Source organism: Euleptes europaea, chromosome 4 (genome assembly GCF_029931775.1).
Source record: "Euleptes europaea isolate rEulEur1 chromosome 4, rEulEur1.hap1, whole genome shotgun sequence".
NCBI classification, from domain to species: domain Eukaryota; kingdom Metazoa; phylum Chordata; class Lepidosauria; order Squamata; family Sphaerodactylidae; genus Euleptes; species Euleptes europaea.
In genome coordinates this window covers 14,726,284-14,743,189 of record NC_079315.1, presented here as the reverse complement: position 1 = coordinate 14,743,189, position 16,906 = coordinate 14,726,284, and the positions used below count along the sequence as shown (strand labels likewise).

Here is a 16,906-nt window from a genome sequence, read left to right as displayed (position 1 = left end):
TGATTTGTTTTTTTTTTTGGCAGTCCATAGTATCTGTAACACTCTCCTCCAACGCTACATTTCAAAGGAGTCTATTTTCTTCCTATCAGCTTTCTTCATTGTCCAGCTTTCACACCCATACATAGTAATAGGGAATACGATGGTATGAATTAACCTAATCTTGGTGGCCAGTGACACACCCTTGCACTTCAGAATCTTTTCTAGCTCCTTCATGGCTGCCCTTCCCAGTCTCAACCTCCTTCTGATTTCTTGGCTGCAGTCTCCCTTTTGGTTGATGATGGAGCCAAGGATTTTTTTTTTTAGTGCTTCTTTAAAATTTCTCATTTGTTTCTTGGCATGTTCAGGAAAAAAAGCTCCCCTGTGTGCCCCCACCCAGCACACTTCTTTACCAGTAACAGAAGTTGAAATGCCTCTTCAGTGCTTGACTGTTCGTTACTTCCTTTTAACAAAAGAGCCTATCGGAGACTTGATTAAACTATCCTTTTATACCCACAAGGATTTACACAATTATATCCCTCTCCCCGTTTTTCATTTCAAACTCATTTATCTAAGATACTTCATGCCACTTTTTCTGAAAGCTCAAAGTGGTTTCCCAATAAAATCAAGTCCGCAGTATACATCCACACTTTAGCACCAAAGCAGCCATAAAACATGCACCAGAGGGATCCACATAAACCGCGTTATTGCCAAGAGGACCTTGTAAACTTGCAGCCCATTCCGCATTGAGTCTTTGAACAGGCTGAAAACAGTCTTGACTTCCCTTCAGGAAGGGATGGCATGCAGGAGGGCTGGAGTGATTGCCCAGGGTTATATGAGCTGAAGCAGTCCTTCAGGTATATGGGTGCCAGGCTGTAAAGGGCTTTAAAGGTTGAAAGCAGTGTCTTGACTGGAAACCCGGAAACTGAAACCAGTGCAAATTGTTCTAATACAATTGTAATATGGCTAGGAATAGGAAAGGATGAAAGTAGATTCCTTTGAAATATGGTGTTGGAGGAGAGTGTTATGGATACCGTGGACTGCCAAAAAAACCAACCAGTGGGTTCTAGATCAGAGGGTTATAGATCAAATCAAGCCTGAATTGGCCCTAGAAGCTATAAAATAACTAAACTGAGGCTATCGTATTTTGGTCACATTATGAGAAGACAAGAGTCACTGGAAAAGACAGTCATGCTAGGAAAAGTTGAGGGCAGCAGGAAAAGAGGAAGACCCAACAAGCGATGGATTGACTCCATAAAAGGAAGCCACAGCCCTCAATTTGCATGATCTGAGCAAGGCTGTCAAAGATAGGACATTTTGGAGGACTTTGATTCATAGGGTCGCCATGAGTCGGAAGCGACTTGACGGCACTTAACACATGCACATGGCTAGCCCAGCAGGTTCCTTTTAACCACTTGCGCTTCCAGAGTCGTCTTCACGGCCAGCTCTGCACAAGTGTGTTGTGCTAATCTAGCTGCAAGGTTGCAGCAGCATGGATTAGCGCGGCCAGGTCAAGTGTGTCCGAGTAGGGGTGCAATTTGTGGTCCATGTGTAATGGGAAGAAAAAAGGCACTGTTGTGGCCAGGATATAGCTCTTAACTAAATCTGCCAGTTCCAAAGAAACCCCTTCTAAAGCCGATAATGAAATTTCCCCCCACGGCATCCATCTTCCCAACCGGCATCGCCTCCTTCTCGACTGGATTCAATTTTAGCTTGTTTAACCTTAATCACTTGATCACAGCATCCGGGTGACAGCCGGTGGTTGAGACAGCGGCATACTGATGATATCCAATTCCAGGGCTATGGATGATCTGACTAAATCTACTGATTTCTTCCTGCGGTTTAACTTCTGTCTTCTGATTCTGTTGTTGGACTCTCACCTGCACATTTGCTAACTCTTGGATTTTTACCTCCTTTAAAATGTTGCCAGCGTGGTGTAGTGGTTAAGAGCGGTGGACTCTGATCTAGAGAACTGGGTTTGATTCCCCACTCCTCCACATGAGTGCAGGAGGCTAATCTGGTGAACTGGATTTGTGTCCCCACTCCTACACACGAAGCCAGCTGGGTGACCTTGGGCTAGTCACAGCTCTTCTAGAGCTCTCTCAGCCCCACTTACCTCACCGGGTGTCTGTTGGGAGGGGAAGGGAAGGTGATTGTAAGCCGGTTTGAGTCTCCCTTAAGTGGTAGAGAAAGTCGGCATATAAAAACCAACTCTGCTTCTTCTTCCTTCTGCATGCTCCCATTTGCATGGCAGATAAAACTTAGACCTGAATTGTCTGAAGGTGATTAACATCTCTTTTGCATGCTGCCTTTTCCCCAGGAGAAGTTAGTCCAACTTCTCTAGGGATGTGGGGAGCTGTTTATTTCCCAGATGCTAATTGAAGAGCCAGGGCTATCTGAGCCCATTCCAGATGGTTAGAATCTGTCATAAATTAGTATCACCTGGTACAGTGTGCTTCACGGATATGGCACACATGTGCTCAGATGGTATCAGAGTGCATAGTCTAATGCAGTGGTTCCCAAAGTGGGCAGTACCACCCCCTGGGGGGCGGTGGCATTACCTAGGGGGGAACTAAGAGACAAGGAGGCAGCAGGGGAGCGCTAGAGGTGGGCCCCTTCAACTGTGTTGTTCACTAATTTACAATAGATTGAGCTCTGGCACCATGCTGGCAAATTTTGTGGAAACTATTAGAATTTTTCCCCCAGACTTTGAAGAGCTGGTACCACTGGATCAAGTTTATCAGTTTTGTCGAATAAATTTAAACTAAAAAGTTTTAATTCGATTTTGAAAAGATGTGCAATTAATTGTTACTGTTTTGAAATTGTATTGTTAACATCTTCTTTAGTGCGTCATGCAAACCCCTGTTTTGAATAATGCTTTTATAGGAGAGGTTAGGGGGCTCTGTGGTTGAGTTTGTGGAACCAAGGGGGCGGTGGCCCGAAAAGCTTGGGAACCACTGGTCTAATGGATGAATGGACTTCTTTAAAGTTCCTGACAGAAGACAGATTAGCAGTAGGCTTTGGGGGTCCTTACAACACGCTTGAGAGAACAATACAACATATATAACACTGGGGGACCCACTGCTATTTTTCCATGTTAGCAAAACAGTGAGCCAGTTTCTTTTCCCACGTCTCAGAAGGCCTGTCTGAGGACGGAGAAATTCAGTGCAGTTTGTGAGGGTGTTCTCACATCTCAGGGGTGCTTGGAATGTTGTATGGAAGTGTGCCCTACATGTTACAACCCTTTGTTGAATATATGTGGGGTAGGGGATTGGGGGCAAAGAATCTGGCAGCTGGCCACTAGTTTGACATCCTGGTTGTAGGAGGAAAATGGTATATGGAAACGCTTAGGGTTGCTAACCGCCAGGTAGGGCCTGGCATTCTCTTGGAATTACAGCTGATCTCCAGACTACAGACATCAGCTTCCCTGGAGGAAATGGCAGCTCTGGAGGGTGGACTCTATGGTATCATACCCCCCCCAATGAGCTTCTGCCTCTTCCCAGGTGCTGCCCCCAGATCTCCAGAGATTTCCCAAGCTGGAGTTGGGAACCCTCAGTCAAGCTGAGGGTAGAGAGTTAGATTGAGAAGTACACCAGACTGCCCAGGCAAATGGGGAATGGGAGGTAATCCTGGGTAGCTCAGTTGGCAGAGCATCAGACTTTCAATCTGAGGGTCCAGGGTTCAAGTCCCTGTTCAGGCAAAGAGGTTTGCTTTCAACTAAACAAATTGAGGCTCTACTTGCCTCAGTATATGGGGAGGGTTTGTGGCTCAGTGGCAGAGCCTCTGCTTGGCATGCAGAAGGTCCCAGATTCAATCCCCGGCCTCTCCAGTTAAAGGAACCAGGCAAGTAGGTGATGCGAAAGACCCCCGCCTGAGACCCTGGAGAGCCGCTGCCGGTCTGAGTAGACAATACTGACTTTGATGGACCAAGGGTCTGATTCAGTACAAGGCAGCTTCATGTGTCCATGTGTGTGAGGTTGGGTAGAGGGGTTGTGTGTGTGCAAATTATAACATACGAGGCTCATATACCAAGAACTGTAACACTAGATGGTCCATCTTCCTGGGCCTGGTTGTAGCTGAGCGCTTTTCAGCAGTCTGAAGCTTCGTTAGGAATACATGATGGTTATGAGCTGGAGAACTGCTGCTGATTTGCATGTAATTGTACTAAATTGTAGCAGCTTGCAAAAATTTTTTTTTATGAGGTGATTGCTAGGACGTGGCTGGTTAGAAGGATCGCCCTCTTTTTCTGGTGATACATGTGCAATTTACTGAAAGCCTAGAAATTACGGTTCTTGGGGTGTTTTTGGCGATCGTCGTAAATATGTTGGGTTTACGTTAAGTGTTTCAAAACGACAGTTTGGATGCCAGCAACTGCACCGTGCAAAACTGTCTCCGAGATGCTAGCGCTGACCAGATGTGAGATTACACTGTAATCTGCTAATTCATACTGTAATCTGCTAAAAGTAGCAATACTCTTAGGAAATGAAAAGCTCTGGTGTTCTCAGCTTTATGACTGAATTCATGAGTGGCTGTAGAAATAACTGGATTTGGTTGCTCAAAGGAGTTTTGGTTTTTGAATTGGAGGACCCCCTTACTCCTCTATGGCTGGGAAGTTGTTAGTTTTTTAAATTAAAGCATTTTCAAAATTGCAACAAGGTTTGGACATGAACACGTGAAGCTGCCTTATACTGAATCAGACTCTTGGTCCATCAAAGTCAGTACTGTCTACTCAGACTGGCAGCGGCTCTCCAGGGTCTCAGGCAGGGGTCTTTCACATCACCTACCTGCCTAGTTCCTTTAACTGGAGATGCCTGGGATTGAACCTGGGACCTTCTGCATGCCAAGCAAATGCTCTTAGGGCTGTCAAAAAAAAAAATTCGGTACAGTTCGGATTCGGCCGAATTTGACCCTTGTGGGTTCGGTACGTGCCGAAGTCCGAACTCCCCCGCTTCGGATCCCCGGAAATTCGGGGGGATCCGGAGTTCGGGGGGAAATTCGGCCCCAGCGCGCCTTCAGAGGGATTCCCTGAAGGCGCGCGGGGGCCCTTTAAACTGATCTGAGCCTCCCAGCTGGGAGGCACAGATCAGTTTAAAGGACAGCCCGCCCCCTTCAGCAGGCTCCGCTGGAGAGGCTCGGGCTGTCCTTTAAACTGATCTGCGTCTCCCGGCCGGGAGGCACAGATCAGTTTAAAGGGCAGCCCGCACCTTTCAGCGGGCTCCGCTGGAGAGGCGCGGGCTGTCATTTAAACTGATCTGCGCCTCCCGGCCGGGAGACACAGATCAGTTTAAAGGGCAGCCCGCCCCCCTTCAGCGGGCTCCGCTGGAGAGGCTCGGGCTGTCCTTTAAACTGATCTGTGCCTCCCGGCCGGGAGGCGCAGATCAGTTTAAAGGGCAGCCCGCACCTTTCAGCGGGCTCCGCTGGAGAGGCGCGGGCTGCCCTTTAAACTGACCTGCGCCTCCCGGCTGGGAGGCGCAGATCAGTTTAAAGGGCAGCCCGCCCCCCTTCAGCGGGCCCCCTTCAGCGGGCTCCCAGCTGGGAGGCTCAGATCAGTGTAAAGGGCAGCCCGCGCCTTTCAGCGGGCTCCCCTGAAGGGGGGCCGAATTTGCCGGATTTATTCGCGAACTCCCGAACTCGCTGAATTCGCCCCCCCCAGGTTGCCCGCCCGTTTTGAGTTCGGATCCGTCCGAACAGAAAATCACCGAATCAGGGGAAATTCGGTTGATTTTCAGTTCGGACCGAACCGAATTGACAGCCCTAGATGCTCTACCACTGAGCCACAGCCCCTCCCCAGACATGTGTGCAAGCAAATATGTGGCATTGATGTTTGACCTGTCCTCTCTTGCCTCACAGGGTACCTTCATCCTTGTGTCTAGCTTCCTTCACCCAACTATCTATTACTACTTTTTGCTAGACTGGTGATTCTGGTTACTGCTTACCTTTCTCTCCAACCTTGCTAATGGTTGTCACTCAACCCAAACCCAGTTATTGGTGAAGCTGCTGTGATGTCATACTGTGTTTACACACCTTTTAAAGGACACTTCTTCCTCCTGCTGACATCTTCTTTCCTATGGTGTTTGGTCTGCTTGCTACATTTTTTTCTGTGTTTCTACACTGCTTCTCATTGTTTACAGTAGTTTACAGTAACCAGTGGTTGGATCTGGGAGACCCATTTTGAATCCCCAGTCTGCTGTGAAAGCTTACTGGCTGACCTTGACCCAGTCACATTTTCTCAACCTAATCTACATCACAGGGTGGTAGTTGTTGGGATAAAATGAAGGAAGGGGACAAATATGTTGAAAATACACGTGTGTATTTTATATATCCTGCCTTTCTGCCCTTTCTGCCAAGGCAGCTAACCATTTAAAGCATACATGATAAAATACATTATAAAATCCATAAAATAAAGCCCTAATTAAAACAACTTTAAAAAGAGTTTTAAAACTGTTAAAATATATACAAAACATAAAAAACACACGCGCGCGCACACTCACACACATTATCTGGTGAGGACACATTATGTCCGAGGAAGATTTTAATATACTGGTAAGTTCTTGAGGAATGGATGATCCTTAAGGTATCTGCCTCCAGTACAAAACATTACAGTATAGGGTAAATTACATGTGCCACTGGACTAGGAACTGAGGGCCCCACTTTCAGGTTCTCATTCAGCATCTTACTGGGAGACCTCGGGCCAGTCCAAGTCTCTGCCCACAGGGTTGTTGAGGATAAAATAGGGTGGCGGGAGGAGGCCTACCCTATTCCGTAAGCTTTTGTAAGGAAGCAAAACCACCGGAATATTAGTCTAGGAAAGTGGTTCCCAAACCACTGTGCCCCTTGGCTTTGGGTCCCCATTTGAAAGAGAAGTGGGGTATCATCATCTATATATTAATAGTGGTCGGTCAAATCTGAGGATAGTTAAAGCTGGTGTCTGGAGCTGTGAACTGGCAAGACACATATTTCTACATACCTGAACAGTACCCCAGATTTGCAGAAAAATCTGAAATCTAAAAACAACAACACACATTTGGGGATATAAAAACCCAAAAATGATAAAACGAGTGTATGTAGCCTTAAGAAACAGAATTCCCTCAGTTGTTAGGCAACCACAGAATTCTAGGCTTGTCTTCTCTGAGTAAAAGACAGGGGGGAAGAGGAAATAGTGCTGGGAGGAAGATATAGGGGAAAGTGAGGTGCCTGCTAACAAGTCCTTGAGGCCTGGCCCATTGGCTAGCATCATACAGCTGGGCCGTAGTTTTCCTATGTAGAGGCTGCTGGGAGAAGAGAAGAGAAGAAAAGTTGAAGGCAAAGGGGCAGATAAATGTAGGTTTGGTGTTGGGTAGGAAGGAAGCAGGAGAAAGGGTTATGGAGGATTTGAGGAAGGGGAAGACGAAATAGTGGGGTAGGGAAAAATTAGATGCCTCCCGCAAGTCCTTGAACCTGGGACCTTCTGCATGCCAAGCAGATGCACTACCACTGAGCCATGGCCCCTTCCCAGTAGTACTTGACATTGCTGAGTGAGTGCTTTTGCACCTTCTCCCAGGAAGAGAAGTCTTTAATGTCTTGAAGGAGGAGGAGCCTGGAAAGAACAGCATTTGTAGCTCTCCTTTCCCCAAGAAGTACATTTCTGACTGTCCTTGCCCTTTAACAAGAGGCCATGCACAGAGATGCTGTAAAGAATATTTCCAAGGTGCCCCTGACATTTGTCCTGACTTTAAAGGGTTGGGGTAGTTTACTGAAAACATTCAGCCCCATTGGTTCTTGTAGGTTATCCGGGCTGTGTAACCGTGGTCTTGGTATTTTCTTTCCTGACGTTTCGCCAGCAGCTGTGGCAGGCATCTTCAGAGGAGTAACACTGAAGGACAGTGTCTCTCGGTGTTACTTTCCTTCAGTGTTACTCCTCTGAAGATGCCTGCCACAGCTGCTGGCGAAACGTCAGGAAAGAAAATACCAAGACCACGGTTACACAGCCCGGATAACCTACAAGAACCAATGAACTCTGACCGTGAAAGCCTTCGACAATATTCAGCCCCATATTTTTCCATAGATCTCTTTTGAAAGCAGCTTACTTCATCTTTTTTAAATAAAAACAGCAAGCACCAGCATCCAATAAAAGCAACCATTTCAGCATTAATGGCGTGGTACTGACAGTTGAATAGCAGAAAAGCAAGGAAAGGTAAATCAGGTTAATATGGCAGCTTAAAAATCACTGTAGGTTTTGCCATAGTGCTCATTTTCAGTTGTGATCAGAATGCAGCAGGAGCCTGTGGATGAGTGAACAGGCCCATTTTTCCTTGCCCAAGTCCACCTTATTTCCACATGAGAGGAAAACTGCTTGTTGAAATCTGACCCTTTCCATCTCCAAAACTGTGAAAATAGCTACCCTGGCGGAGCACCTTTTACAGTCACTGCGGCTGCTCGATTTTTTACTTTTCTAATTGTGTTTACTCGCTGTTCAGATTGCCAAGTACATTAAAAATTGTGTTAAGTATCCAAGCCTAGTGCAAAGTTATAAAACTTTTTTTAAAAAGCTAATTTTACTCCACGACCTTGGAGCCACAGCAACAAAGGCCCTATTTCTATAAGTGCTTACTCCTGAAGGGAACCCCTTCACTTCTTAAGATCTATCAGCGAGGCACTCCTTAGAATACTATCTCAGGCAGATGCAAAATTATCATCTACTGAAAGCAGGACCTTTCCAGTAGTTCTAACCCTATGGAATTGCCTTCTTCTGGATGCTTCCCTTTCCCTCTCATTTGCCTTCTCTCTGGAGGCCAGTGAAGAATTTTCTATTCTGCACAGCATTCTGTACTGGTAACGTAATTTTAGAGGTGTATTTCTGTGTAGCTGCTGACTTTATGAGCGATTTTGGTACCTTTTGATAACCGTAGTTAGGGTTTTATTGGGTTTTATGATTTGATTTTAATCTGTCAACTGCCTTGGGAGTCTCTTGACTGAAAGGGTTGCATAAAAATGCGGCAGATAAATGGAATACCCATAGGTGCCCCTAACATTCATTGCAAGCGCCTGAAATGGTCTTTGTTGGGGATTGTTGAGCCAGTTCCTATGGAGAAGACCCGTTTATGGAAGGAGGCAGTGACCCACTTCAGTGCTCAGGTATTTTAAGAGCTGTTAAAACACTTTTTAAAAAGGATAAAGGACGAGAACTCTCCTGTTTTACTATATGAGCACTCCTGCCATCCTTAGAGACAAAGTCCAAGGCTGTCCTGTAGCTCTGTTTCAATCTGCCTTCCCTTTATCCAAGCCCAATTTTTAAAAAACAAAGCAGTGAACAGACTTCCCCTTTCTGCATGGCCAATGCTACAGCAAGACACTTTTTCTCCCCCCCCCCATTACATTAGTGTTAACACAACAACAAGAAGAAGAGACTTTCTCTACCACTTAAGGGAGACTCAAACCGGCTTACAATCACCTTCCCTTCTCCTCCCCACAACAGACACCCTGTGAGGTAGGTGGGGCTGAAAGAGAGCTGTGACTAGCCCAAGGTCACCCAGCTGGCTTCGTGTGTAGGAGTGGGGAAACAAATCCAGTTCACCAGATTAGTGTCCGCCACTCGTGGAGGAGTGGGGAATTAAAGCCAGTTCTCCAGATCAGACTCCACCGTTCCAAACCACCGCTCTTAACCACTACTGTTGCACGATTAGGTGTAGGGTCACCACTGCATTGCAGAACTGGCCACCTATGCTCTGAAGCCTGCGATCGTGTGGCAGGCTTGCTCATCGAGAAGTGTATTTGTCAGTCATCTTGGTACACCTCTGCTTAATTCCTCAAAGCCTTGAATATTCAGAATAGGCTAATCCTGCCGTTCTTAGCCACAGTGTGCCGTCTTTACTTCTGTGTTTTCCCGTATTGTGGTGTTCTCGAACGAGGCTAGCTCGCACGTTGTAGCCTTGACCCAGGCTCCAATAAAGAGAATTGCAGAGTCCAATACGGTGTTACGTGCTGAGACCTTGTTCTGTTTGGTGTTGATGCGGGATGCATTTAAAGCGTGATTGCCTGTGACTTGTGTGCTTCTGCTCCGTCCGCTCTGTTCAAAGAGAACAGGAGGAGCAAAACTTCAGCATAGAGCTTTAAAAATCCTTAAGATCTGTAGACCGGCTGTTTGCCACTAATGTCGCCATATATTAGATGCAGTTTTGTATGTGGATGAATAATTGTTCTCATTACATACATTCTGTACGGAAGGCTGTAGATCAGGGGTGTTGAACTCAATTGTTATGAGGGCCAGACGTGACATAAATGGCACTTGGTCGGGGTGGGGTTTCTGCTTTGGCTGGCTTGCGAGCCGGATAAGAGCTCTCAAGGGGCCAAATCTGGCCCTCGGGCCTTAAGTAGATCACAGGGGTTCCTCAGTGGAACAGGCTTCCTCGGGAGGTGGAAAGCTCTCCTTCCCTGGAGCTTTGGAAGCAGAGGCTAGATGGCCATCTGTCAGCAATGCTGATTCTATGACCTTAGGCTGGCCCACACCTCTTCCGGAAACCCTGGGGAGGTACTGCCAGTCACTACAGGCAGTGTTTGATTAGCTGGGCCAATAATTGAACAGTCTGAAGTAGCCCTCTGAAGGCAAGTCAGATTTCCTATTTTACAGACATGGAATTGAAGAAAAAGAATGCCTTGTCAGGCGGGTGTACCTCTGTGATATAACCTTTAATCCACAGTTGTGCTATTTGGGTGCAGCTGAAGGGTTTGTGTCAGGGTCTCCAGTAGGTGGTTTTAAATGGATGTGTTGGTAGCCTGAACCATAAGGCGTGATAGTTTTTTAAGCTGATGATGTGAGGTAGGGGCGGAAGGGCAGGATTAAGAGATCCCGAGTAGCTTCCATATTGCGAGGATTACTTGCGAAGTTTTAATTCTCTGACTTTATGGCACTTACGCTGAGGTGCGCTCAGCATTTTAGAGAAGATGCAATGCAGAATTCTCTACTCTCAGACCCATGATTTTGAAAACTGGAGGGCTAATAGAATAGTCCCTGTCCCCCCCTCCGGGCAAAAATGCTTCAGAAGTCTAGTGGCATACTAGGGAGCTGGCATAGCTAGAGTCCAAGGCACGAATGCAGTATTTTGCCCTAAGTTACAAGAACAGGCAGAACCTTTTTAATGGTAGATGTTAAGTGCGGCTTGCAGAATGCTTTTGCCCTTTTCCTTACCCTTTTTTTAAAAATAATGATGCATTGCTTTCCTTGAGGCTAGAAAAACATAACTCTGGGAAGGCAGAGGCAGAAGCCGCTGAGATACACAGCCGGCCGTTCCTTTGCAGTGGGCCCTGCCACTTGAGTCGTGATGTTCAGGGGAGGGCCTTTTCAAGCTTTTAATGGCTCTGGAGGAAGGTTATTTGCCCTTTAAAAAAAAAAAAAGCATCTTTGTCTGTGCATCTTCTTTTCATGCCATGCTGGTACACTGTGATATATTGAACAGGGAGAGCGGGGGAGGGGGGTGTTGCATTGAGCTGCCATGCTGGTTATCAGAGGGGACTGTTTCTGGACACAGGTTCGGCATTCATTGGTTGTCTGAAGAAAGCCATTTCGTCCCTGGGATTGGACAAGACGCTGCGTCAGTTTGCCGCCCGTCTCCAAGGCACTGGTGATGCTGCCTTCACAAGCCGGCTAACGTCACGGCTCCATCACCCAGCGGGGTGTGGGCTCTCTCTTTCATCCCCCCCCGCCCACCCCCTTTCTCCCGTTTCTCCGTTTCAATTCCGTTATTTGCTGCCTGCTGCATTTCTTAATCTGCCTTCTGCCAAATGCTAACAGCATGATATTTTGCAACCATTTAGGTGAATACAAGAAGGACGAACTCCTGGAAGCCGCGAGGTGAGTGCCGTTCAGAATACAAATTGTTTGTTTTGGAGGGAGGCAGGGAGGGGGCAAAAAAAAGGTTTTAATGAACTGTCGCTCTCTCATTGTCCTCTTATGAAATTATGCAGACAAATGAGCCTTATGGACACACGTCTCTTTGGATTTTATCCACATGTAGAAAAGCCAAACTGTGTGTTGGAGATTTTGCAGTATTGGGGTGGTATAATGTGGCAACGGTTGAATTTTGACAATAATATGCTCCGAATTCAGCTTTATGATCGGGAGGTGGTAATTTTGGGTACAAATACCATATTATGATTTCTCTTTATGGCACAATTGAAGGTTTTTTTTTTTCATTATTAAAAATGCACCATTGGAAACCTTAAGCGAGAGGTTTGGAGCTGTTAATAGCGTCTTGGGGAACGGAGGAAAAAATGTTTGGGATATGCTGTCAGCAGCTATACATCTAAGTAACATGTAGATTAAATTAAGGCAGCGTTGATCTGTAACATAAATAGAAGATGCTTAAGAAGCAAGTTAAAAATATTGCTACCCCCCCTCCCAATTTGAGATGCTTACTAGATGGTTCTTCAAAACATGCTAGTATAGAGAAGCTTTGACGTGGAACTCCATTTCAAATATTTGATAAGGGATTCCCCCCCCCCCATTTTTTATTCCTCCAATGTGCAGGAGTGGTAATGAAGAAAAACTAATGGCTTTGTTGACGCCGTTAAACGTGAACTGCCATGCGAGTGATGGGCGAAAAGTAAGTCTATGTATATTGAACGTATTTGCTGCTGCTGTTGTTGTTTTTAAAGCAAACCTGTGTGCCTTGTCGAATCGAAAATCCTTTTTAACCTGCCAGCAATGCGGGCGAGTTGTAATCTGTCTTTCTCACCGTGAAATTAAACGCTTCTGCCTCCGATATTGACAGTTTGTGACAGATTGGCAGGAGTGGGGGGCCGTGCTTTTGGAGATCATGCCATTTGTTTTAAACGTCAGCAGCTGGGTTATGCCTCGGGTTGTTCACCAATTAAAAAAAACACAGCATTTTGCGTTGTTAAGCTATAAAGGACCGGTTCATCAAGTGATAGCTATTCCCCACCACCACCACCACGGCATTGATTAGTGGACCAGAGAAGGATTCCAAGCCCCTAATGCTTGGCTTGTTGTAGCTAATTCTACATTAACAAGATGACTGTACTGACTATACTTCTGACATTTTGTGGTTTGAGTCTCTGGGGGCAGTTTTATGTATTAGGAATATTGAATGAAGTGGAACGAAAAGTAAAATGAAAGAAGATGTATGCAAAGGGGAGGGGGGAGCTGGCCAGATTTCGTTTTGTACTCACTTCAGTGGCATAATGATCCAGTGGGTTATTTAATTTGTTTATCCTTCACATAGCGTAACTGAATTGGTACAAGAGACTTCACTCCCAAGGCTCACCAGGGCGACAGAGCTTAGTAACTTTATCCTTCAGTGGCTGTCATGAGTGTTTGCCAAAATCTTCATGGCCTGGTGGAAAATGTTTGTACCCTGTAGGCTGCCGCTTCAGCTAGGGACAGAGCCTCTAGAGCAGTGGTTCCCAAACTTTGTGGGCCACCGCCCCCTTGGTGCCACAAACTCAACCCCAGTGCCCCTTACCCTAGCCTATAAAAAAGCATATTCAAAACGGGTTTGCAGGACTCGCTAAAGAAGATAGTAACAGTAAAATTTCAAAACAGTAATGATGGATTGCACATATATTCAAAATAGAATTAAAACTTTTTTAGTTGAAATTTATTCAACAAAACTGATGAACTTGATCCAGTGGCACCAGCTCTTCCAAGTCTGAAAAAAAATTCTGATGGTTTCCACCAAATTTACCAGCATGGTGCCAGAGCTCGATCTATTGTAAATTGGTGAACAACACAGTTGAAGCGGCCCACCTCAAGCGCCCCCCGCTGCCCCCTTGCCTCTTTGTGCTCCCCTAGGTAATCCCACCGCCCCCCAGGGGGTGGTGCTGCCCACTTTGGGAACCACTGCTCTAGAGCTTGGGTGGGGAAGGAAGGGAGGCTTGGAAGAAGCAGAGGCCAGCTGGCCATTTTGGTTGCTTTGCTTTTCCGGGAAACAGGTCTCAGTACAGGAAGGATCAGTTCTTTAAACATTTTGGATCGTCCAGCTATTGCCAAGCACATAAAGCCCTGTTTATTGCCGTGGGAATGTCAGTCACCTCAATCAATCAATCATCGCCTTTATTGGCATAAAAAGGAATAATCAGAACAGTCTAAATACATCCAGCATCAAATTTAAAAATTTCACAGTTAAGATACAAGCTCCCTTATGCTTATTGCACATTGTAAGAATTCTGCCACCCTACTGGTTAAGTCTGGATTCTGGTTATTCAATAAGAACAATAATTTATATTTATCAGATGACTCCTTCTTTTTACTTAGCAAGGGTAATAAGAATTTGACCTGGATTTCTGCATACAAAGGGCAGTATAACAAAACATGAGTAACAGTTTCAACATGAGCATACTCACAAGGGCAGAGTCTGTTCATATATGGAACTTTACGATATCTCCCCTCTCTCAGCGCTGAGGGCAAAACGTTAAACCTGGCCAGCATAAAAGCTCTTCGTTGATGCGGATTAGTTAAATGATAAAAATACGAAGCTACTTTGTTCAAGCAAAAGGGAATTTCCATACTCAGCGGGGAGCAGTCACCTGCTTAACTGTCTCATCGAAATAATTCGGAATTAATGCTTGATTTCGACTGGATCACAGCATTTTTTGTGAAAATGTCAGTTGTGTTGGGACTGCGTGTTCAGAAACTATCGCCTCCAGGTCCTTGGCTTCTGTGAATTGATTTAAATCTCCTGTTAAGTGGTTAAGTAAAGAGAAATTAAGTCAGTGAAGTTGCTCATGCGCTTGCGCACACACACACGAGCTATGACCATGGTTTAATACTATGTTGACTTCCTAAAACTGTTTACAATTTGTTGTCACTGAGCACTTCTGAATCTCCTTAGAACTGTCGGTGTAAGACATTTTGTATTTTTAAAAAAATGTGATTAAATTGTATGTATCATTCTGAGATATTATCCAGCCATTTTTGTGTGTGCGTGTGGGGGGCAGTTTTCTTTACAAGCTGTACTGAGCCGAAGATCAGTATATTATTGTGTAGTTAAAATCCTATAATTGAATACCTGAGCTGAAGATCAGCACATTGGTGGGTAGTTAAAATCCAGTAGATGAATATCTGAAGCAGTTTTACAGTTTTTCAGGAACGGTAGTATTATCTTTAGCAATGCTCTGAAGTACAAGATTAATGAATTAATTATAAGGGGAAGAGGTTTGGGCACTGGGTCACTGGCCAATTTGTGCTGTCGCATCTCAAGATTTTTGTAACTTAGACTTTTCTGTTTTGAGCAAAAACTTATCATAAACATATATTTACAGGTTTAGTGGCCTCAATACTCAAATGCCAGGTACTGTCCAATCAAGAGGGCTGCCTACCTCAGAGAGTAGATTTGGGGATACCATTTAAAAAGCAGCAAACGATCCACTCTTCAGCTGTTTAATATTGTTTTCCACCCCTGGGGGGTGCAGATTTGCCTTGCGCCCAGCTCTGCAAGTGTTAAAAACTCTCACCACAGTACAAATCTCTGCAGGCTGTTGCGCTCTCATAGTTTTATTTGCCATCGTGATTCCTGCATAATTTGTTCAGACGCTTAACCATGGTTAAGTGGGAGTTAACCCTGGTTAAGTGGGAGTGGGCTGTGGGATTGTGGAAGAAAGGGCACTGGCCCTGAATTAAGCACTCTGGAGCAAATTTCTCCCTAACCATAACAATGGCTTACATAGCTTTGACATGAACTATGGTTAATGCTAGCTAGATTTCAAGCCAGGAGATTAAAGCCTTGGTTAATAGTGAGCCCTGGTGTCCCACATCACCCTCTCCCGCGGGCTCCCGGGACGCCCCAACACACCTTTCTGGGGGAGGGAGCTCCAAAGGCAGTGGGGAAACAGCCCCAAAGACCTGGGGCCGGAGGGGTGCAGAACGGCAGATGGCCGAGCCCGCAGCTTCTCTAGCCGGCAAACAGGCCGTGGCCCCGAGACGGCGCTGCCGGGCCCTCCCATCAGCTGACGGGTGGGGGAGGACACAGGGCGAAGAAGAGCCAGGCCACCGCCGCCATCCGCCGTCCGACCTGGCCTCCGCTCACCCCGCCCAACAGCTGACGGGTGGGGACGACGGGGAGGACCGGCAGGGAGGCTCAGGCGAGCCTGGGAAGCCCGTGGAGAGAAAGAACCGCCCAGGACCGGATGGGTCCAGGGCGGGAGGAAGAGCGAGGACGGGGCAACCCCGGGGAAGGTGACCTGACCGGGGAGGGCTCTCTGATGGAAGAGAGCGCACAGAGATGACCGAGGCCTTTATAGCCTCGGGGGAGGGGGGAGCGCGGATTGGTGGTGGTGGGTGGAGCTAGCAATTGGGAGAGGGAAAAGACCGAGGGGGTGGAGGCCAAGGGGGAGGCTGGCTGGTGGCTGCTTGTGGTTTTGCCACAGAACTCTCAAGCTGGCAAGCTCAGAGGAGGAGAGTTCTTCCTCCCCCTCTGAGTGGTCTGAGGCCGAGGAAACCCCCTCCACACAGGGTCCTGCTCCTACGGTTGGGTCCCATCCAATGGGGACCGCCCCTGGGATTGCAGTAGCACCGGCGGGGACGCAACACCTGGTTAGTGTAGACCATGTTTAATCTTGTCACCTAAGTAAACATTGACTGTGTATAGAGAGAGCACTCTGGAAAAGAGAGGGAGTTGGAGGGAAGGGGGATATATGGCCCACCCCGATTTCTTGATCAGGATTGAAAGGAGAAGGGGGGTTTATGGCCCACTCCTGATTTCTTGATCAGGATTGAAATGGCTGTACCAGCCTGCACAAGCAGAGCTCCCTGGAGCCCACAGACATACATCAGAGGTTGTGGATTAGATTAAGTTCCCCCTCTGAGGAAGGGGCGTCTTGATTGGGTGATTCTCGCTGCTTGCCCGGGGAGGCAGGAACTAACTTCTGCTTCCTGTCCTTCTGGCAGGAATCTCCCACTCGCTCTTCAGTTTCTTGTCCTGCATCACCGGGAAAGGCC

The 16,906-nt window shown here is 46.6% G+C and overlaps 1 protein-coding gene and 1 non-coding gene across 2 annotated transcripts in view; both read left to right on the top strand.

The window, feature by feature from the left end:
* Window positions 1–16,906, top strand: part of TNKS (tankyrase) — a 113,747-nt gene that overhangs the window by 28,029 nt on the left and 68,812 nt on the right. The window contains exons 4-5 of the mRNA XM_056848276.1: window positions 11,767–11,803; window positions 12,479–12,554. Coding sequence (XP_056704254.1) covers window positions 11,767–11,803; window positions 12,479–12,554 — 113 coding nt within the window. The remainder of the gene's footprint in view (window positions 1–11,766; window positions 11,804–12,478; window positions 12,555–16,906) is intronic.
* TRNAE-UUC (transfer RNA glutamic acid (anticodon UUC)) lies at window positions 3,604–3,676 on the top strand. The gene has a single exon. It is a non-coding gene; the product is annotated as a tRNA-Glu (tRNA).